Here is a 23,063-nt window from a genome sequence, read left to right on the forward strand (position 1 = left end):
AACAGAATTAAAAACATAAAAACTACGACATAGGGACAAAAACGAAACATAAAGAAAATTAACAGTTCAATGTCTGAAACGACAAAGATTAAATACAACAACACTTAAGACTAAAATTAAATGCGGGTAAAATAAAGAGACAAAATTGGAAATAGGAAAACATTCAGTTTGGGGACCAAAATAAAAATAAACACAAAACTAGAGGGATTAAACGACATTTTCACCCTAAGGATTCGGTGGCTAAAAGTTAATTAACCCTAAATCTATAATATATATCCTAATTTTAATCTAAATCTAGACTAAACTTAAACCTAAACACACAGTCGCTCAACCTCTCCATCTCCTCTCTTCCACGCACAGCCCTGCACCTTCCCTTTCTACTCATTCTCGACCTCCTTCTCCGATGGCCACCGACGAGAGCCTAAACCCAAAGCCTCCCTCTGCTCACCGACCCCCGCTAAGGAGCCGGAACAACCCAGGTAAACTCTAAAACCCTCGTCCTCTCTTTCTTGTTTTATTCTAGTTTTTCTAAATTAAATCTCACATTTTCCATGACAATGGAACCAACACATAGAATAAATGGAGTCAACAAGACTCCATTGGTGTTCAGACAGTCTAGGTAAGTCCTAACCCCTCTCAAATTTTCAGTTTTGAATAATAATAGCATACGAAAAAAAAAACAGATTGGAAAACAGAAATAAATGGAAGAAAAATACCTCGAAAAAATGTGTATTTAATTGCTTTCTCTGTTTTTTTTAATTATGAGATTACACCTCTTTTTTCCTTTGTATTCCTTTACACTATGAAGTTGTTGATATCTAACAGAGTCCTCGGCTCCTAGTCATTTCTTTTCTGCAATGCTTTCCTTCGTTTCTGGTTCTCTGTCTGTTTCTTGTGTGCGTTCTCCGGTTCTGTCCCAAAAACCGCCCCTCACTGATTCTGTAAAAAAAAATTTTCTCTCTTTCCTTTAGTTTTAATCCCATTAAAACTGATGATGGGTGGTTATCTCCTAAAAACAAAAACTGCTAAAAACCGACCCTCAAACTGCTCTCTTCTTGTGCATATATCTGTTGTACATTGGGCTTGAATGGGGCTTGTAATTAGTTTGCTTCGGGCCTAGACTCGGATAAAAACGAGCATCTACAAACCTAATTTTCGGTTCCTTAAGTTTCTAATATAACTTTCTTAAAAGCCTTGTACATATAAATTATATGTTAGAGTTGAACCATTAATATAAAAGTAACTATGGACAAAGTGGGTGAATCCAAATAAGAGAGCATTTAATTTATCAATTAAAGGGGGAAAATAAAATCTGAATGGATGTATAAATATGTATTCTTTTTGTAACCATGTTTAAGTTATTGATGATTAGAGCCATCTTATATTCTTTTTGTAAAGTTTGAACTATTTGATCGGTACATAAATTATCAGTTTTGTTCCATTTTAGTATCTAAATTTAGATTTTTTTCAAATCATACCTAACGTTTAGTTTTCATTTCATTTTTGTAGCCTCGCCGTTAAAAACTCACCTCCTGAACTATCGATTTTTGTCCGTTTTAGTATCTAAACTTTCAAAAAAAAATTAAAAACTTAACGTTGGATTTTGAACGGTGATACTAAGGTGAAACAGAACTTAAAGTTTTTAACGAGTACTAAATTGAAACAAAAATTAAACTTTAAGCATAGTTTTGAAAAAATTAAAAGTTTAAATACTAAAACAGATCAAAACTAATACTTTAGATACTAAATACGTAATTTGTTTGTTACAAAACAAAATCTCCATGGTAGTTTGGTAATTATAAGGGAACATAAGAAAGTTCAGTTTGTTTTAAGGTTAGGTTAAATGCCCAAAGAATCCGTAAATGTCAGGTGGATTATCACGCATCTCTCTGCTTTCATCTCTACTCGACACGTGTCACTGCATTTATCGGTTAATGTTCCATCTCCTCATCAGATATCTTATCAGTCTAACGATGAAAAAAAATACATTTTATTAATTTAAATATTAAATTTAAATTTTGTTAAACCTTTGATAGGTGTGATGTCACGAGTTAATTTAATATTAAATTTTATTTCAGTTAAATATTATAAAAAATCAAATTTAAACATTTACTACTGTATCTGATATTAATATTTATGGCGACAATGCTTTTAATTTTTCTATAATTTTCTATATATTTTAAATAAAATAAAAAACTATTTAGGGTCGAACATGAAATTGTTAGATTTGAATATAAACCCTTATTATTTCACTTATATTAATTGAATCAACTACATCCTATGCCAAAGCTACGGTGGGAGGGGCCGTAGCTAGGGTTATAATTTAATTCGAATTCAACGAGTTTTAATTTAATATGATTTTGTAAGATCGATCTCTTAAAAAAAGCAGGTACATGTCAAGTTTGTAAAGGGCGATGTCAAATCTCGTTTAGGGTGAATTTTTTTGACCCGATCCGATATAATAGTATAATTATTCTATCTTTTTAAGAACAATTGTATGGTATATCTCTATAATTTTTCGATCATATTATATCGATATAATTCGTTACCATCTTTGATTTTGGCCTCTCAAAATTTTATATTCGACTATTTTTAAATCTTTGTTAATTTTAAAATTTTATAAATTAACTCTTGATCCCTCAAAATTTGTTATCTTCAATTGTTTGTTAAGTACTATTAGTTTTGAAACAAGGCGAATTAAGCATTGACTTTTCAAACTTTTGAGTCAAATTGCTTTATAGGTCCCTTTCAGTTTTAAAATTAGGCAAATTAAGCCCTGACTTGTCATTTACTCGGTTTAAATATATATTAAATCCATATTAATTTTAAAATTAAACAAATTAGAACATGTCATCCTAATTTTTAAATTTAAAAATAATTATTCAATAATTAGGTTATGACCTTCATTTTACTACTATTTATTTTTGTCCTGTAAAATTTTATCTTGACTCCGTCCTTGACTGTATTACATATTTTATTAGTGTTCTACAAAGTTCACTTCAGATTACGAGCAATATTTTATTGATAAATATTGAGTTCAATGATAAGTACATCGTAGTCGGAAAGAGAACGTAGGTTCGAATTAATCTTCTATTACCATAAAACAAAACTAAAGATACATCTTATTTTGTGACAAAGTTCTTAGTTAAGAATATCAAAAAGACCAAGAGAATAAATAGAGAAGAGGGGGGCCATTAAAGTCCCTCACCAAGAAGGAACCGAAAAACTAGTGAACCCCATTTCTTTTGGCTTTGAACCGATCAAAAGGGGAGATTTCTTTGGTTTTAGGGCTAGGGTTTCGGTCTGATTCCGAGAAGGAGAAATTACTAAAAACGAAAAATGGGGAGAGGTAGGGTTGAGCTGAAGAGGATTGAGAACAAGATCAACAGGCAAGTGACTTTTGCCAAGAGAAGAAATGGTTTATTGAAGAAAGCTTATGAGCTTTCAGTTCTATGTGATGCTGAAGTTGCTCTCATCATCTTCTCCAATAGAGGAAAGTTGTACGAATTCTGCAGTAGCTCAAGGTATGCATACACACATACACACACATAAATATGCATATACATACTATATATAATCATCATCAAACAGCTAACCCCCTTTCTGCAGCTGCTCTCATCATACTTGTTATGTTTGCTTGCTTTGGTGGAATGTTTATAAATGTTCTTTGTTCGTGTAGATCTGAAAAATCTAGGGTTTACAATTTTCTTCTGAGTTTGAAGAATACCCCAGAGATCTGCTCACATGTTTCCAGCTCTTTGTTAAGCTTCCTAGGGTTTTAATTGTTTTTAAAAATATAGTTTCTAATCTTTGTTTTGATCGTGAAAAGTTGGGAAAAATAAGAAACATGTTTGAAAATTAAACCAGACAAAAACCCAATGGATCTTTGTAATAAAAAAGATCCCCATGTTTTCTTGTGAGGCAATTGAGCTGCTTCAGAGATGTCATGGATCAAATCAGAGCAGGGAAGACAAACAAGACATTTCAGTACAGTGTCGGATTCCCAAACCTTTTCCTGTTTTTCCTCGGAGGATTTATGTCTGATTCTCTCCCCATGATCAGTTAAAATGATGTGTAAACGGAGAGATCTCTTCATGAATGCCTCTAGGATTTCTAGGGTTTTTTATTTTTCTTTTCTTCCAAACGCTGATTTTAAGGTTAGGGTTTTCAGCTTCTAATTAAACATCTTTCTCTTTGTATAAAATTATAATTCAATCTCGAACTTATCAACTCCGTAATAATTGTTATTACACGACATTACGAGCGTATTTGTAGATTTTACCTATTTTTTCTATCATGTTATTATTCATTATGTCTGTAATTACAATAAACACAATACGATTTAAGCATCGTTTACAATAATGATTGTTAGAAGACAATTGTTGTCATTATGTTTCATTAACTGACTTGTATATCCTTAAATTTAACTAAATAACTGTCATTACACGATGTCATAATAAATGTTGTTTTATAGTTTTTGCAATTTTTCGATCATGTTAATATTCATTATGTCTGCAATCATAATAAACACGATATAACCAAAACATTATTTATGATTACGATTGTTTGAGAACAATTATTATCGTTGTATTTTATCAATAGACTTGCATATCTTTAGTTTTAACTAAAAGTTAACTGATTAATAATGTTGTAGCATGCTCAAAACATTGGAGAGGTACCAGAAATGCAACTATGGAGCTCCTGAGCCAAATGTATCATCTAGAGAGGCTGCTTTGGTAACATTTAACCTCTGCTCCGAGTTACATAGACATTAATTTTAACCATTAAATCTCAGTAGATCGTAACAACAAGAGTTATTTGTTACTTAATTGAGTGTAAACTATAGTGATTTATGAACTTCCATCAGAAGAATATTAACTATAACATAAATATAAACAATACGATGATATCTTTACAGGAATTAAGCAGTCGACAAGAGTATCTGAAGCTTAAAGCACGTTATGATGCCTTACAAAGGTCCCAAAGGTGAGTTAGAAAACAACCCTAATGATCCCAACTCTAGGTTTATTCAATTATACTAATATGAATTTAAAGATAAATATATATATATATATCTAATACGAGTATGATCAAAATTTTTATATTCTTTATACGAATTCGTAAAATCCCATATTATTATAAGTATATACATTGATAAAATTTTGATTTGTTTATTAGGAATTTACTAGGAGAAGATTTGGGTCCTTTAAACAGCAAAGAGCTTGAGTCGCTCGAGAAACAGCTTGATTCATCACTGAAGCTAATCAGATCAACTCGGGTACTTTTTACATATTTCTCCGGATTAAATAAAATTATATAAATTTTTCAAGTAAATTAGTGAAAAATTACAGTAAAATATTTGTTAGTAAATTAAATATTGTGTTGTTGTAGACCCAATACATGCTTGATCAGCTCACTGATCTCCAAAGAAAGGTATGCCATTAACTATCTTAATTATGTACCAAAAAAAAACTATCTTAATTAATTAATTAATTAATTAATTATATGATTAATTCTTTAAATTCCATTATCTTTAATGCAGGAACATCTTCTTAATGAAGCCAATAATACCCTAAAACAAAGGGTAAGCTTTCTCTCTTATTAAATTAAATTCGGTTCGATCGAATAATTAACATTTTTTTCTTATAATTTAGAATCGGAAACCGAAATAAATATATTCTCTTTATCATCAAATCGAAATCGAACTAAATTCAATGAAAATCCAAACCGGATTACGGTTCGGATCGGTTTAATATAGTTAGTGGAAGGGTACCAAGTAAATCCACTGCAGATGAATCCAAATGCAACGGAAGATGTAGGCTATGGCCGTCAACCGGTTCACCATCATCCTCACCATGGCGATGCCTTCTTCCATCCATTGGATTGCGAGCCGACTTTACAAATCGGGTACGTACATTTCGATTCGATTTTCTAAAGAAGCACTGTAATTCGATTTGATTTCCAATTTTCTCAATTTTTATTTCCGATTACAGATACCAGCATGATCCGATGTCGGTCGTCACCGCGGCAGGTCCGAGTGTGAATAACTATATGACTGGTTGGTTGGCATAGTATTTATATATATGAAGGAGAAGAAACCATGGGCATGGATTTCTTCATAAGAAACTAGTTTATGTTATGCCATGAAAACAAATAGGTATAATGTCATGGACTTATTATTATTGTTATTATCATAAGCTACGTGTCTTTAATTAGGATGAACTATAAGAAACTCTGTGTGAGCTAGACAGTGCATCTTTGTAAGAAGATTACTTCCAACTTTTTCTTTTGAGATTAATCTTATATTAGTTTTAATTGAAAATTAGTTCGATTTTTTTGATGATACGAGAAGAAGATAATTCTATCTCACTCTTCTGGTAAAGATGAACATCGAGTCACAACATCATTAATAGATAAATATGGTATGATTAACATTTCTCATATTTTTTTGGTATATTAATATCTCATATATCCTCCCTCTAACCATACCATGTTTGTTCATTGAGGGAGGATGTATGAGATATCGAGAGGTCACTCACTCCTACATTTGGTATCGAATCAATCTTTTTTATCTAGTAATTAAACTATCAATTTTAGTTTGTTTTAGTACTTAAACTGTTAATTTTTCAAAATCATACTTAAAGTTTAGTTTTTAATACAGTTTAGTACATGTCGTTAAAAACTTTAATTTTTATTTTATTTTAGCACCCCATTCAAAATTTAACATTAAGTTTTGAAAAAATTGAAAGTTTAGGTACAAATGGACCAAAACTGAAAGTTTAGATACTAAGCACATTAAACTTTTAACAACAGAGTACTAAAATGAAATGAAAAATAAACGTTAGGTATGATTTAAAAAAAATCTAAGTACTAAAACAGACCAAAGTTAATAGTTTATGTACTAAATGAGTAACTTACCCTAAAAATGATTAAAAAAAATGAAAAAAAAAATTCATTTGAAAGTCATTAGGCTAAAGCCAGACGTATCACAATTCACATGCAGATTGGTTTTAATTGGTTGAAGCACTCGCATGGCCCTATGGGAATGATTTTAATACAAGGTAAAGTAAAGTGCATCCGAACTCATGTTTCATCATTTCAGATTTTAAAACAATAACAATTTAATATATTTAATGATTATCTATAACTTTTGAAACGAAAAATGATCATTTAAAGTTTAGGTACCAAATATACAAATTACCCAAAAAATTAAAGATTAATTGAAATTCTATGACTACTAATCTTGATTTGGAGCATTACGCATAAGTCACTCGTATATTACTTGTTCATATTCGTTTTCAAGCTAAATTAAAGAATTCAAATCATGCACAAACTTAAATAAATAGAGCACCAAGAATGCCAAGAGTATGAACGTTCAATATTGAGCGTTCAGCTTTGAACGTTCAATGTTGAGCATTCAGCTTTGAACTGACTCTTTGAACAGACACGGCCTTATACTTACCTCATATTAATTAAAAAAAATAAACAATATGAAATTCACAAATGTTTACACATGAGAATCCTTGTGCAAAGGGTACAGTTTATTTGTTAAGATCATTAGGTTAAAAAAATATCCAAATCATGAGAATCCTTTCGCAAAGGCATATACATTGCAAAAATATTTACAAAACAATGTCAAAAAAACATGAAATAATAAAGTTGAAAAGGTCAAACCATGAAAAAAATGAACCGAATCAAATTATCATGGACGGCTCAAAAAATCTGACCAAATCAAACAGGTCTCTCCCTTAGCCCGTTATCGGCTTAAAAATTAAAATAATAACGATAATTAATGAGGGGGGGGGGGGGAACAAACGAATACAATACTTATAGCCATTTTGCTCTTTAGATCTAACACATGAAGACTGGAAATTCTAAAACATCAAAACCGGCTTCTATAGGCAGGCAGCTTCCTCGGGCTTGAATCAAACCTGCAGTTTTCTCCATGCTCGTATGAGCATCGGGGACTGTGCAGTATGTAACACCGACAAAACACGGAGTTCTCAATTCAAGACGATGACCGACAACATTATTCCAAGGCAGGGACAACAGATACCACATGCAGCGAAATTAACCAGCAATGCAAATTGAGCCACAAGGGAACTAAGCGTAACTTATGATGTGGCAAAATATGCGACATTGTGACCAATCACACTAGAGTAATTTTCATATTGGGCAACATTGTGACCAATCACACACGAGTGATTTTCATATTGGGCGACAAATGTGATTGCCGGAAGATTATAGAGGAAATCACCCACAATCACAACGATATTGTTCTTGATTATAGACCGGATTGGAGGGGGGGTCTACTTCATACATTCAAGTATGAAAACAACTGAAGAAAAATCCAACTCCCCGCATTAGCTGACAATTTAACTAGTTAAAGAATAAAAAACTAAGTACTTACTATCTCTAACAGAAGCTTTCTGTCAAAACACCTCAACACGGACAAGTAGATAAATTGAATGAAAAACAGAAAAGATGCAGGCTGCAGTATATTCCCCACTAGCAAGTGTAGCAACATAGTCACTGGAATCAATTAGCTGATTCCAAAGTACAAAACCTAACTAAAAGATAAATAATCTGGGATCAACCTGTAACATATTTCCCAGATTAGATGGCTGACACATAATAAAGCATCTACGATCCATAAAGACCCAAAATACCATGGCATTAACACAACTGGACACTGATCATGAGAAGGTAGAGTAACTCGACAACTGCTGCAACATGAGGACGACACGACCGACTTTCAGACACCCAAACTGAGCAATGCTGGACGACAACTCTGGACCTTGTCGACCCTCAAACATGTCCTAGTACTCACTGGAACAGTAGATAATTGCAAATCAATGGAAAGAAAAACTAGCAAGGTGACATTCAAGTGTTTGTGTAACGAGCACTAAAATGCAGTAAATATAGTAACAGTTGAACACACAAATGCGAAAGTGAGATAAAAGAGGTAGGTGAAGGTCAAAAAATTCTTTAACCATGAATAATTAGGAGTATTGAAAACTCGTTGAATTCTTAACTTGTACAAATGTGGTCAACAAAAACAATAACTTCAAGTAACAAACTAGAACGAGAAAATGCATCAGAACACAAACCTGATCATTTTCATTTGCTGTTGGTGAGGTGTACTCATTTGACTCAGCCGGTTTTTCTGCTCCACAATTTTGTCTGTTGCACTTTGTTCTAAACGGATAGTTAATATTGCTACATTTCTCACACTTCCAGCTTCCCTCGGGCATCTTTTGTCCTAAAAAGCATGAAACACATGCATAAAACTTCAAAACATAAGAAGGTGATTTTTACAAATTCAAAAGAACTTACTTGAATTTTTATCTGATTTTGCAGCCTGCATTTACAAAAGAATATTGTTATAAATCAGAATATTCAAAACACAAAACTGTAATGAACTACTTTATGCATTAAGATGCTTTAAATAAAATCAAATCAAGACAAACCTGAGGTCCAGGCTTTGGTGTGTTGCATTTCCGCATGTTACAGACAGCTCTGAAAGAGAAGTTAATATTCCCACATTTAGGGCATTTCCAATCATTATCACGTATAGCATCTGCAAAAGATTAGTAGAATCAAGTTGTTGCATAAAATAGTTGTGATGCTAAAATAAGGGTATCTATGAACATAAAAGGTAGAGATATGACATACCAGAACCCTTTTTTTGTGATTTATCATCTGGGAAAAATCCTGGCCTTGGTCCCTGTAGGTGAAAATATATATCACATCACAAAATTTAATACCTACATAAAAAAATTGTAGCTCTGCTAAATGTTATAAAATAATGGTCCAAAGAGATTAGGAAAATTCCAGATCTGCAAAACATATATTGGTGGTAAAGACATGCTTTCGCTGCAGGTCCCTAAAAACTAAGCTTGCAACAAAGATAAGTGCTACGAAAGGCTCAGCTTGCAATACTAATTACAGTCCGAAAAAAGAGTGATTTCATAATATAATTAACCCTCTGACATACCATTGGTGGCGGACCCATGGGCAAGCCAAAACCATAACGGTCCATCAAAGGAGTTATGCCATACACCCCACCTGAAAAAAGAATAGTAAAACTTACCAATGGGATACTTCAATAGCATCATTTACTCACCAATATATGCACGGAGATTGTAGGGCATATTTTGCAGCTAAGAATGAATTATGATCAAGTGTTCTATGTCAAGAATTTAACTAGAATGAAAGAATAATAGGAGAACAGAAAAGTAAAATGAAGGAAAAAAGAAAGCATTTATAAATGGAAAAAAATTACCATTTCCAATCATAGAACCACTAGAAAAAGGGGGTGGCCCAGACATATGCAGGGGATGAAACTGCCACCAGGAAGACGACTTCCATACGGATAAGCTGATCCTCCGGGAAATGGAATGTCATACGGAGGAATAGAGGAACCATTGAAGAAGGAAGACCCATAAGGTGGCACACCCAGATACATTGAAGATGGCGCACCAGGACCTACATAAGGAGCAGGTGACGAATAATTTGGTGGGGGTTGTTGAGGCTTGGCAGCAAATTTCTGCAACAAAAAAATAACAACTTAATCTTAGAAGTAAAAAATAAAAGGAGGGGTTAATTTCTGAAGAGAACAAACAAATTGAAAAGGATCAATATCAACATAGTTCTTTAATTCCGCAACAGAACATATATCAAATTTAAAAGAATTATCACCAACAGATTTTCTTAAATGAAAACAGACTAACTAGACTGAATAAAACAAAGAATGCAGTTCGTTACTTCCGTGCACAACACGACACACACCGATCATTTTTCTTTATCTCAGCATAGAACCAAGTAGTAAATGCGTTAAAAACAACTAGCTAAGCACAAATTTCAACGAATCTACTCTTTTGTTACTCATTCAGTCATTCTCTTAAAACAATTTCAATCCGAACATCAGTAATTTATAATATGAGCCAAAACTACATCGACAAAACCAACCACATGCAAAAACCGGGATATTCTTCGAACATGATGAGGCTAATACCATCATTACTTACTGAATTATGACCAGCTGGCCTGGGTTGAGTGCAATTGCGCATATTGCAAGTAGTCCTAAATGAAAAATTCACATTATAACAACTGGGGCATGTCCAATCATCTTCCCTACGACTACCTTCAAATTTTAACAACAAAAATTACACACACAAATAAAAAAGGTACAAATTCAAAAGAGATTAAATCCAATTCATTAGCATACCATCCGTTCTAGCACGCTTCGCAGCCGAAGAGTTTCTATTATAGACCTGAACCACAAAACAAAACAAATACAATTAAATCACCTTAACATATGCAATATTTTACTAAAAAATCCAAAAGAAACCTATTTTCGGTTGCGAATTGAAATTTGATATATATTTTTTTTACGTTAGATAAACTTGGGATGGATGAATAGGTAAAAAATAGAGGGGGAAATCAAGAGATTAGGGGGGAAAAAGACTACCTGAGACATTGAGGCGGCGACCGGCGGAGATCTGGATTCCGATTTCGAAGACTCGTAATGGGAGAGAGGAGAGGGATTTTGCCCTAAGGATTAAAGGCCGGTGACGGGATTTTATCTGGAAAAGTGAGGTGATTTTATAATTAGGTTTAGGACGAGCATGAGACTCAAACCTGACACGTTCCTAACTTATCTGATCTCATTATATTTTTAAAAAAAAAAATTGACTTCGGGTCGGGTTATGTCAATATTTTTAGAAATTATGTTTAGTTCTGCTTCGGGTTCATGTTTAGTTAAAAATATTCAATCTGATCTGAATAAAAGAATTTATAATTTTATCTTATATATTTAGAGATAATTATTAATTTAATATTGTATATTTAGAGATAATTATAATAATATATCTTTATATATTATTTTTTAATTAAATCTTTATTTTTATTGAATAAAAATAATATTTTTTTAATAAATTCGGGTTGGATAGGGCCAAGTTCGAATTTTATTTTAAAAAGACGAGTCGAACTCAAGTAAAGTGGAATGTATATATTTTTCGGGGACTAGTTCGAATCAAGTGGGGATGTATAATTTTTGGGTTGGTAGGGTGGATCAAAAACCCGACCCATACTCATCCCTAATTAGGTTAACTACCTATATCACTTTAATTTCATATTTGCACATATTTCTATTAAATTCGAAAAGAACATATTACAGTCACTTACATTATAGATAATTATTATATTTTGGTTGAACTGTTAACTCATATAAATTTGACGATATGATACATTAGTTAAAAGAGATTAATTTTTATTTGATTCCTAAACTTTAGATAGAATATTAATTTAGTCATAAATTTTAAATAAAAATATTATTTCAATCCTTAAAATTTAGATAAGATATCAATTTGACTTATAATTTCAACCAAAGTCTTTCATTGGCTGCCACTCATCACCGTCAACGTGGGTCAACGTCAGTTCCAATCGATTGATACCACCAACAATTGTTGAACCTTAAAATTTACAGTTTATTCCTTTTTGATTTCCGAGACACAAATTTAATATTCATTTCACCCAAAAGAATATCTTAAACTAAACATATATAGCATAAATTTTTTCTATTTCCGTAGAATTGATCATTAATATTCATTTGAAAATTAAGACATGAGATGATGATAGCAAATAAGATTATACAAACCGATTTATCAAGCGAGTTCGGTGGTAAACGAATTATTATTATTTCTTGAGATCTAGAGTTCAAATACCAAGAATGTTAGAAGAATGAGCGTTCAATGCCATCGCACCTTATTTTTATAATATTAGCGGCTAATGGCATCATAAAGTAAACATCCGAATACAATTAGGTGAGTATAAAGGCGATGAAAGTGATCTATGAATCAAACATGACAATCTAGTGAACTAAACGATTTAATTTTCATCTCGAATCAAGCTCGAACCGAAATTCGAATCTTGAATTTTCTTACTAAACTATTGGGAACCTTCGAAGTTAAGAATTGTGCACAATGAAACATATATAGACGATGAATAAAACTTTGCAGCTGAAATTTTGTGTTAATTATCACTTTTTGGCTGAACGCATGCAGCATCCAAATCCAGGTCCCACGGCTAGTCTTTCATCAACCTTCAACCCTAGCAAGTGAAATAAAAGTCGGAAAACGAAATCGTTCAAACCCCTCGATGAATCAAGGGTAAGATAAAATGATAGAGACAGTCTGATATTCTGATCCAATACGAGTGTGTGATACGAATATGTTCATATCCTCATACCCTATGTTCCTATGTTGTTCTGATATTTCATTTTGTTTTTCGAGTGTCTTGTCCAATACTCGTGTCCGAGACATATTAGGACATGAGTACGATGATACAACTCACCAAGAACTTTCTAAATGCATAAAAGAAACTAAAAATACAAATACTTATTCGGATAAATAAGTAACCATATCAGAAAACATGTCGGATTCAGGAACTTCAAAAGAAAAGATGATCCGGAACAGTATAGAAAATATCGACGGTAGAAAACTTACTAGGCCCTTTCTGTGGACTTTTCCTCCGACTCAGAATCCACAGAATTTAGGGATGTTATCTTCCCGAACGACTCTTTTGCATCACCAAAGAAGTCTTTCACTTTATCAACAACTGTTTTAAGCTGGTCTTGTGTTGGAAGCTGAATTCCATTTGGAACATATATATATATATATGTATTTATGTTAGTAAGTCGATAAAGGCTGTCTTATTCAGGATCGGTAAGTGTAGGACATTGATATATGTCCAACGCAGGTAGGTTCAACTTTCTTTTCCAATATTATCAAAAAATAATTTCTATGTTCACCTCGATAACATCATTGGTAGCAACTGCAGCTTTGAGATTACCATTTTCCTGCACATTTAGTATCAGCAGTGAGTTTCCTCATCATCTAGGTGCACCAAACAAACAGTCCTAATAAATTATGTTATGTCGACTCTTCATCTTTTTACAAAACAAAATATCCGCGTCTGACACAAATATTCGACATTTTCACCGAGTCTGGGTAACATTGTTGAAGATAATAAAGAGAGAACCAACTCTGAACTAAACTTTATAAAATATAAGTGGGGAACATTACAACAAGTTTGTAACCATATCTGAACTCAGTAGCAGATTGCAGAATTCGGAATTGTTTAAACGCTGTCTTCTTAATCTCCTTCTCATCCTATTTGGAAAAAAAGAGAACAAGTAGTCAAGAAAACATTAGAACTCGGATTGAAATAGTGGAAAGTAATTAACACTGAAAAAGTCAAAATTCGAAAATATGAAACATTCATATGCTATGTTGCTTGAGTTTTTTTTTCAAAGTACCTGTTTCCGACCATATTTGGAACATAAACATGAAAATATTGGCAAAATAATGATCTAATGGGGAGATAATGTTAGGATCGAGAGAATTTACTCTGTAAATAACTGCTGCGAGATTTCTGGCAAGCGTATCTTTGTAGATGTACTTTCCTAGGAAATTGTCCTTTGCTGCAACCATGATCTTTGCAGTGGTGCCACCAGTTATAATACTAAGCGGGTACCAAAGATTAACCTGCACAAGCGATGAGACTTTTAATAGTCAAGAAAAATGCAGCAACATCATTTATATTGAAGCTAAAACTAGCCGAGCTACGTTCATGTTGTAAGAACCTCGAGCTCAAGTTTGATTTCAAATTTGAAGCTTAAAACTCAACATGAGCTCAGTCAAGTAGCAGTTTTAAAACTCAATCGCCATGCTTGATTTCAAGCTAGCTCATTCATTTTTGCTTGACATCGAGTTTGGATTTAACTCTGAATTAAATCTTAAGATAGTTGAATTCGATTGACTCGATAGCTCGAGCAGCTTTTCAATATTAATTTAAAAAATTAATCGAATAAGCCCATGAGATACTCGGATTATGTACAAACTACAAAGATACTCAAAGTTAATTGACTATATAGCTTGAGCTCCATTTCAAGATTAATTATTTATACTCGAACTCAAGTTTGAATTGAAGTTTTTCGATACTAATTAAACATAAAAAAAAGATCATTTAAGCTCTCGGACTACTTGAACAAAGTATTAGATACTCAAATTCATCTAGCTCAAGCTACTCGAGCTTGAGCTCAGCTCAGCTCTATACTAACTGAGCCGAGTCGAACCCGAACAATTTGTGAATATAATAGGAAACAAAATAAATACTTTTTTCAGGGGACGTTAATAATCGGAAACTAAACATTTGTTAGTGAGGAAAAGATACAAACATTGGCCATGCGTATGAAGATAACAAAGCGAGGGTTGCCATCGTCTTCAATCTTAGGCAAAGGAGGAGGCGGTTGCCTTTGGAACTGACGCGCCGCCATCCCCTTCTTCCCTTTAGCTTCGACCGCCAACTTCCCTCCTCCATGGCGCTGCCTCCGGCTCTGCTGCTGCGTCAGCCGCAAAGGCGCCGTTTTCGAACTGAACAGTGAGTGTTTCACTAACCTATCGACCGGTTCGTGGTGAGGTCTCGAAGTACACGACGGAGGAAGTATCACCAGCGCATATAGCGACATTGCAACCTCCAAAGAACTGAGAGGATGAGATTTTGAGAGAGAATTTTTATCTGTGGAGTGGCCCTTATCCACGCTTTAAGGATTTTCTGAGATAAAATAAAAAATTAAATTAATATTCACCAGACACGTGGCGTTTTCTCGTACCACTATAAATTTGTGTAAACTACACAAATGGTCACTCAACTATATGATTCTGCTTTGTTGAGTCCCATCACTAAAAAGTTACAAAATGATCCTCAATTTTAGGGCGTTGTTTTGTTGAATCCCAACTATTGAAAGTTACGAAGTGATCATTCAATTATTCATATAATATATTTTTTATAACTATCAGTATGGAAAGACGAGAGTGACCCTCCCTATCTAATTTGTTTCATTCGCAAACGTTAAGATTCGAACCTCTGACCTTATTTAAGGGATCTGATGTCTCATCCTATTAGAATAATTGATTGTTAGTAAAGTGAAAATTTATTAAAATATTAATAAAGATATGATATATTAGATATCGTTTATATAAGGTTTCAAGTTCGAATCATTGTGTATGCAGAAAAACTCTGCTGAGAGACTCACCCACCAAAGCTATGTGTACAACCTGAGTCGGTCCAAATTAATCAAACTAAGCTTTGAAACTGAGGGCAACAAAAAAAATGCTCACGTTAATATATAATCTTACTTTAATTGAAAATATTATTTTACGTAAATATACGTGAATATATATTTACGTAAATTAGTTGTAAAGACTATTTTTATTAACGTAAATAATTAGAGATAAATTTTATTTTAATATATAATCTTTTAAGAATGTATATTTAGGCAACTTAGTCACTATCTTCGTAATTATCTACTCTCTTTCATTGATCATCTCCAGCCTCAAATTTTCATGCCATTGTTAATGTTCTACCCCGAACAACAAGGTTCCGACAACGACGACCGATGTAACGGACTTACCTTGACTGTGGTGGTTTGGTTTTCTTCCTCGGGGTGTCACACGTGGTTGGGGATGCTTCGTCGTTTTTTCATTCCGACTCGTGTTGAAGCATTGTTGGCCTTTTATTGGAACAGATGCACAGGCCGAGAACCGTGACCAACATGAAGGGGAATCTAGTTGCCAAGAGATTTGTCTTCAAGAAGCATCAAACGTGAACATCAGAGCCATATACAAACGACGTCCGAACAACTCCTGTCGAAGTGTTGTCGGCTTTTATTTGAAACCGATACATGGCTGCCGCGCAATAAAAACGAGACCAAACAAAAACTTGCATGTTAACCCATGCAATAAACTTGCAAACAAGGATCGATCCTCTGCTTTCGAATCATCATTTCCGGATCATAAGCCGGCCCGTGATCATAATCCACGTCATGGAAAGGCCGATGGAGTCCACGACATCATTAACTGGGCCATGAAAAGGTAATTCTGACTGACCCGTCTAGGTCGGAAATACTATTTTAATACTAAAATGAGTTATTTGAACAGTCCAAAGCTTGTATGTGCATGGCGTTTCGACTGATACCAATACTAATACAGTACTGACTACATAAAGATACTGAAAAAGAAAAACTAAAGGAATGAGAGGAAAATATGGTAAAAAGAAACCCCGAAACGATCTAACCGAATAAACCGATAACGAAATATACGCTATAAGCACAAATTCAAGAAATATATAGATTAATTTAGCAAAAATGTTTTATTAGGTTTCACTAAATAAGCTGGAACCCTACAATACAGAATAATCTCAGATTGTCATATGCAAAGAAATTCACAATATATCAGTTCCACCCCAATAGAAAATCTGATAATCTTGAAAACGTGTTAATAATATAAATATATATGTATCTAACCTGATGAGCTGTTACCGATCGATTTTCGGGTTTCGAGCATGTCTTCCCTACTGAAATCTTTCTTTTCCGCGAGTTCTTCCAAGCGTTTCCATGTATTTTCGCGTTTAGCTTTGTTCTCTTCGTCTTTGGATTCGTCTTCCTGGAACTTAAGCAAGCATTCCTTGTACAGCTCTGGATCGAGATCGTAGAAGATTTTGCGGATGTTTAGAGTCAAGCTATGTACAGCTTGATTCCAGTGATTCCTCGCATTTTTCTCCAGTGCCGGTAAAATAATCGACAGTATTACTTTGCGGTTTTGAATGATTAAGTTCTCGATGTGATCGTTGTTCCACAAAAATAAAGCTCGCTCGGCAACCTGAGAAGTGGACAAAATAGACGAAAATCAACAGTTGCATTCGTTGAGGCAAAAATTATGAGCTCCATGTAAGATCAAATTGGTAGAACCCTTACTCGGACTCAAATGTAAGTATCGGATATGGGTATTGGGAAGATCATATCCCTACACCCATGTCCGAATATGCGTTGGAATAAAGAATCCGAACAATATAGGTAGAACCTTTCTTCAGGCAACACAGTATCGCCAAAATCAAAAATGAATTCATAAATGAAATGGAAAACAATATATATCTAAATAGAAATAGAATCCGGGATTTGTCGCTAGATCTTTCAACGAACCTCTCTAAATACATGGAAACCTAGGAAGAAAACTTAACATACCCATGTCTAACCCTTATTCATGTCGACACTTACACCCAAGTCCGAGTAACATATGTGTCGAACTGAGATACTTCAAGCAAACGAAGAGTCGGATCAACAATGGTAAGGGACTCTCACACGAAAGAAGATGCAAAGCAAATTACTAATAGGATGTTAATGAATTCAAATAACAACATTTTAGAAGATGCCCGTAGCTCAAACACTTGACCTCTAGGTTGCTTCAACCCATTTTTCTTGAAGAATCTGCTCCCGAAGCCCGTGTCTGATGCCTGCCTATTCAGACATGGGTATAGAGATGACGCTCCAAGGATCCTCTAAAAGCATGAAAAAACTTTGAAAACAAAAAAAGAAACTCATGTAGGACACATACTCGTTTCTGACACTCAAACCGAACTACCGAAGTCCAAGTAACAAAGCTTGACCCTTTATTGCAGTAACCATCATTAAAATAAGAGTTCGACCAACAATACTTCCCAACCACAAAATATATTCCAAAGAAAAAGGAGTTTTAGTTATAGATAGTTAACCTTGCTGATCTATTCCAATTTGCCAATAAGGCCACGGGACACACTCGAAAGCAGAAACAGCGGAACCGAGCCACGCTACAATTCCATTTGGTAACATTGAACTTATTTGTTAATTTCACCAGTGGAACCTCATGAGAAAACATTCAAAATAACTTCTTATAGGGACCAATCCTCTTTTGGAAAGTGCTCAAGCATTTCCCGACTGTACAACTAGGTTCTAACTTCTAATCTGAACAGTACATTCGACAATACAAAGTTGACACCGAACGGAACGACACCAAATGTATAAATCAAAATAATGCTTAACCTGAACTAATCGCAAAATCAATCGGTACATGTTGTCCTGGAGCATTTGCTTTACTTATCCTTGCATTATACATGTTCAGACATTGGTACAGGATATGGCTCACAAATTCAAGGAAAAACCTTTGAAAAAAGCATATTCGTATGGAACACGTATCAGCATCTAACACTTATCCCCGAGTTTGAGTAACATAACTGAAAAATGCACTTTAAATGCAGAATGAATCCAGATCATGGCATATATGATGCAATATTGGGTAAAGACACTAAGGTCTCCAAGTCAAAGATATGAAGTAGACAGCGATAAAACAGATTAAGAAATAACGAAATTAAGGCAAAGCAGAACATAACTTTCAAAGTTTCTCACCTGAAAGTGCAGACTGTTCAAACACTGAGCAATTTGGTGAAATAACGGCACCATGCAGCGCTGAAACTCGGGTGGCTGAGTTGCTTCTAAAACTTCCTCCAATTCATTTAGGAACATGACTTCCTTTGAACTATTTGTGATGGGCCAGTACTTTAATAACCCCCTAATGACAGTATCTGCAAGCTTGCAGTCTTTCTCGACAAACTGCGTGATGCAGTAAGATAACTGTTGGTGATACATTGCTAAGCATTTCGGTTTGTGCAAAGGAATTAAAACCCGAACAAGGAACACTTTATGCTCTTCTTTCAGTGGCAGTGCAAACCCGTTAATAATGCTGCCCAAAATTTCCAGAAGTTCAGCAATCCCATTGTGTTTCTCGGTCTCGAAAATAAAATGGAAAAAAATGTTGTTTATAGTTTTCCTAATGAACGGTCGATGCGCCATGAATTTCCCGTAGATGCGATGAAGAATTGTTTTCAAATATTCCCTTTCTCTAGGATCTTCAGAGTCAAACAAGTCAAGCAATTTCATGATGAAGGATTGATCGACATATCTTTTGGCTAATTTTGCATCGGTCTCAGGTGAGGCTATAAACCTCAAAAGAAACTCGTATACAATTTGCAAGTGTGGCCAAGCAGGATCCATCGAAGGTTCCTCCTCTTCCAAATCCAGGCCTTCTATGACTTTATTCTCTCGTGGTTGCGGAATAAGATTCCTAAACAAGTTTGCTGAAACCTTTTTAACAATTTCTTGCAGCACAGCATCCAGGAATTTCCCATTCGCGGAAGTCACATACTCGACAAGCTCTAACAATGTTTGCCGCTTGATCTCCTTTTCTTTGAGGTTCTTGGTGGGATCGGTGAAATCAAATACGACACAACACAAGTTAAGCTTCTTTATGAATAAGTTCTGCCTCTCAGAAGCCGGAACATCTTTGAAAGCAGGCAATGCTTCGAAAGAAGAGAATACATGATTCCCATTTGGCTTCAAACCTGAACTTTTTCGTCCAACATCTGGCGTAGAATTAGGTACAGCGACCGACGAAACACTCAAATTCCCAGACTTGCCGGCTCCTAAATTGCTGCCCCTCGAGCCACCACCCGAAACACTAGAATAAGTACTATGGTGTCCACCGTGTTCACGATGATCACCTGGCTTCGAAGATTTCCGAGGAAGCTTACTTAGAATCTGTTTGAGCATGGTTCATTCCCCTTAATTGCACAATGCAGATTCCGGAAAGTTATGTCAAACACCTAAAAATTCTTAGCACCAATCAGCAATTCATCGATAACCGAATCTACCTTCGATATAAGCCATAAGTAAAACCCGAAAATCATAAATCATAAGGATAACTTAAAATATGATATCTACGGTGGAACCAAAATCAAACTGCTAAAATAAGAGAACTAATCGAAATTCAACAACTTTCGAATCTCAAACATCCAAAACATAAACCCTTATTCAGCTTCAACCTCCTGGCTGAAAATCAACCCAACAACTTTGTCTAAAACAGTACAGATTGCAAAGAATTCAAACTAAAGGGACTGAAAACAACAAGACCCAGAAATTTAAACTCACTAAAAAGAAGAGATCAACACTAGTTTCTCTGTTCTTCCACAAAGGAAAGTTAAAAATTCAAAATTATAAATTTGAGAAATTAAAGAGAAAAAGGGGCTGCTGAAACACTTACAGAGAAGGTAATTTCAAGAGAATTCCATTTTGGTTAGCTCGTGGGTCTTTGTTGACTATGATTAGCTCTTCCTTCCTGGTCAAAAGTTCAAATCCATAACAGGAACCAGAAAGATCAACAACCGGTGTCTGGTAACGACGTCGTTAGGAGAAAAAAAAAGGATTTTGTCTTTTTGGGTATAATACACCATAGTTCACTGAACTATTCTCAAATTATCTTTTTAGTATCTAAATGTTTAAATATTACAAAACAATCGTTAAATTTCTCAAAGTATTACTAAATAATCATGGGTAAATTACATGTTTAGTATTGAAACTATCAGTTTTGGTCTGTTTTATACCTAAACTTTCAATTTTTTTCAACCATACCTAAAGTTTAGTTTTTATTTCATTTTAGTACTTTTGTTCAAAATTTAACGTTAGGTTTTGAAAAAATTGAAAGTTTAAGTACTAAAATAGACCAAAACTGATAGTCACGTTAAGTTTTTAAGGTGAGGTAGTAAAATGAAACAAAAACTAAACTGGTGGACACGAAAGTTCAGTAATTTCACAAATGAATTATACTCCATTTGATATTATTTCCAGGGTGAAGATACTAATTTTTTTACTATAATTATTATTATTATAATTATTATTATAATTATTATATATATTATTATTATTATTATTAAATAATTACAAATAATATTATAGGCCCAACAGACTGGCCCAAACAAAAAAACCCCTAAAACCTATTTAGGGTTTATATCTCAGCCAACCGCCGCCTTGTTTCTCAGCCGTTGGATCTAACTTAGATCCAACGGTCCAGATGGCGCCAGACGAAACCCTAGGGTCATGATACCCTAGGGACTACACCAGCTGCCGCCGCTCCACGTCGCTCCAGCCGCTGCCACGCCCCAACCGAAGGCTCCAGAAGTTCCAACGCCAGCCGTCCACGTTATGGCCATGGGGTGAGTCACCACTGGGAGTCCGGTGACTCACCAGACTCCACTCTTTTACCCGGTCCGATGGCCACACCGGTGATGGCTATAAAGCCATCACCCCATTTGCAAAGAAAAAAACAGACCCATAGAGACAAAAACCGAGAGCAAAGATACAAAAATAGAGACCAACTCACAACAACCAGCAACCAAAAACAAAAGAAAAGGGAGGAGAGAAGCTTACTGAGGAAGCTACGACCACCGGACCTCTTCAAACGTCACCAAAACCTTCAAAAATCGAAGGTACTTTCTTAGATTTGCTCCGATTGGGAGCGTTTTAAAAGAAAGGAACACCGGAACCGTCATTAGGACGGTCCGATCTACATAATGGTGTAAAAATAAATTTTTCCGGCCACCGCATCCGGTGGCCGGCGGTGAGAGTCACGGCGGCAGACGGCTGCCGTCCGGTGACTGGCTTCCCTCCGATGAGGGAAGCTAGAGAGAAGGGAGAGCTTTTATTCTCTCTCAGTTAGAGAGAGAAAAAAATGAGAGATGGCCCGAAGGGCCAGCCGGATTTGGCTTTAAATAGCCCTTCCCGAACGACGTCGTTTCGGGGAGGGCTATTTGTGTAATTAAATAAAAGATAAATCCTTTCCGCAGTCATCCAAATTTGTAAACTTTACATTTTAGTCACTAAATCAATTTATAATCCTTTTAATTCGGTTCTTTAATTTTAATTTTATTTATTTTAGTCCTTTATATTAAAATAATATATTTAGGGTAAATAACAGATTTAGTCCGTTAATTTTAATAATTAATATTTTAATTCCGAGTAAATATTTTTTAATTTATTCTAATATGATATTTGAATTTTATATAATTTTATTTTAGTCACCAAATTCATGAATAAGGAAAATAACATGTTTAATCCCTGAAATTTTAAATAATTATGAATTAGGTATTTAATTTTATTAAATTATAACTTAGTCACTAATTTTAAATATTTTCATAAAGTTTTACTGCTTTTTATATAGTTCTAATTTTTTTATTGATTATTTATGTTTTAATATTACTTGTTTATATATTTAAATGTTTTATTATGTAATCATATAAATATATATAATAATAATTTATATTTTTTCATAAATTATTTTAATATTTATTTTTCAATA

The 23,063-nt window shown here is 34.2% G+C and overlaps 3 protein-coding genes and 1 pseudogene across 4 annotated transcripts; 1 reads left to right on the forward strand and 3 right to left on the reverse strand.

The window, feature by feature from the left end:
* Positions 1 to 259: 259 nt before the first annotated feature.
* Positions 260 to 21,064, reverse strand: LOC120115837 (serine/threonine protein phosphatase 2A 57 kDa regulatory subunit B' theta isoform-like). Of its 2 annotated transcripts, XM_039136442.1 has the most exons (4): positions 20,973 to 21,064; positions 19,283 to 20,535; positions 17,365 to 17,723; positions 260 to 277 (listed from the first exon to the last, which is right to left on the reverse strand). In XM_039136442.1, coding segments are annotated over exons 2-4 (1,560 nt in total). In that variant the 5' UTR covers positions 20,483 to 20,535; positions 20,973 to 21,064; the 3' UTR covers positions 260 to 276. The 2 variants fall into 2 exon arrangements, with proteins under 2 accessions (XP_038992373.1, XP_038992372.1); XM_039136441.1 differs by lacking the exon at positions 260 to 277 and having other exon boundaries at positions 17,169 to 17,723.
* Positions 3,197 to 6,244, forward strand: LOC120115839 (agamous-like MADS-box protein MADS4). The gene is made up of 8 exons (XM_039136443.1): positions 3,197 to 3,524; positions 4,655 to 4,736; positions 4,919 to 4,986; positions 5,179 to 5,278; positions 5,392 to 5,433; positions 5,543 to 5,584; positions 5,759 to 5,907; positions 5,994 to 6,244. Exons 1-8 carry the CDS (start codon positions 3,340 to 3,342, stop codon positions 6,070 to 6,072), a joined length of 747 nt encoding a protein of 248 aa, XP_038992374.1. The 5' UTR covers positions 3,197 to 3,339; the 3' UTR covers positions 6,073 to 6,244.
* On the reverse strand, positions 8,438 to 11,602 carry LOC120115838 (annotated as a pseudogene).
* LOC120115941 (protein HHL1, chloroplastic-like) lies at positions 12,936 to 15,607 on the reverse strand (the record flags this gene model as incomplete). The annotated part of the gene is made up of 6 exons (XM_039136553.1): positions 12,936 to 13,113; positions 13,509 to 13,648; positions 13,814 to 13,861; positions 14,088 to 14,174; positions 14,412 to 14,549; positions 15,242 to 15,607. Coding segments are annotated over 6 exons (780 nt in total), but the record flags the coding sequence as incomplete, so codon positions are not given.
* Positions 21,065 to 23,063: the final 1,999 nt, after the last annotated feature.

This window comes from Hibiscus syriacus, unplaced genomic scaffold, assembly GCF_006381635.1.
Source record: "Hibiscus syriacus cultivar Baekdansim isolate YM2019G1 unplaced genomic scaffold, ASM638163v2 tig00110279_pilon, whole genome shotgun sequence".
In the NCBI taxonomy this organism is placed as follows: domain Eukaryota; kingdom Viridiplantae; phylum Streptophyta; class Magnoliopsida; order Malvales; family Malvaceae; genus Hibiscus; species Hibiscus syriacus.

What these genes read in the sequence shown, in the direction of transcription:
- LOC120115839 (XM_039136443.1), top strand. Translation starts at nt 3,340, where the DNA reads ATGGGGAGAGGTAGGGTTGAGCTGAAGAGGATTGAGAACAAGATCAAC. An exon ending in GAATTCTGCAGTAGCTCAAG is followed by an intron (nt 3,525 to 4,654) that starts GTATGCATACAC and finishes ATAATGTTGTAG; the next exon opens with CATGCTCAAAACATTGGAGA. An exon ending in ATAATACCCTAAAACAAAGG is followed by an intron (nt 5,585 to 5,758) that starts GTAAGCTTTCTC and finishes GGTTTAATATAG; the next exon opens with TTAGTGGAAGGGTACCAAGT.
- LOC120115837 (XM_039136442.1), bottom strand. Translation starts at nt 20,482, where the DNA reads ATGCTCAAACAGATTCTAAGTAAGCTTCCTCGGAAATCTTCGAAGCCA. An exon ending in TGAACAGTCTGCACTTTCAG is followed by an intron (nt 17,724 to 19,282) that starts GTGAGAAACTTT and finishes TCCACTTCTCAG; the next exon opens with GTTGCCGAGCGAGCTTTATT.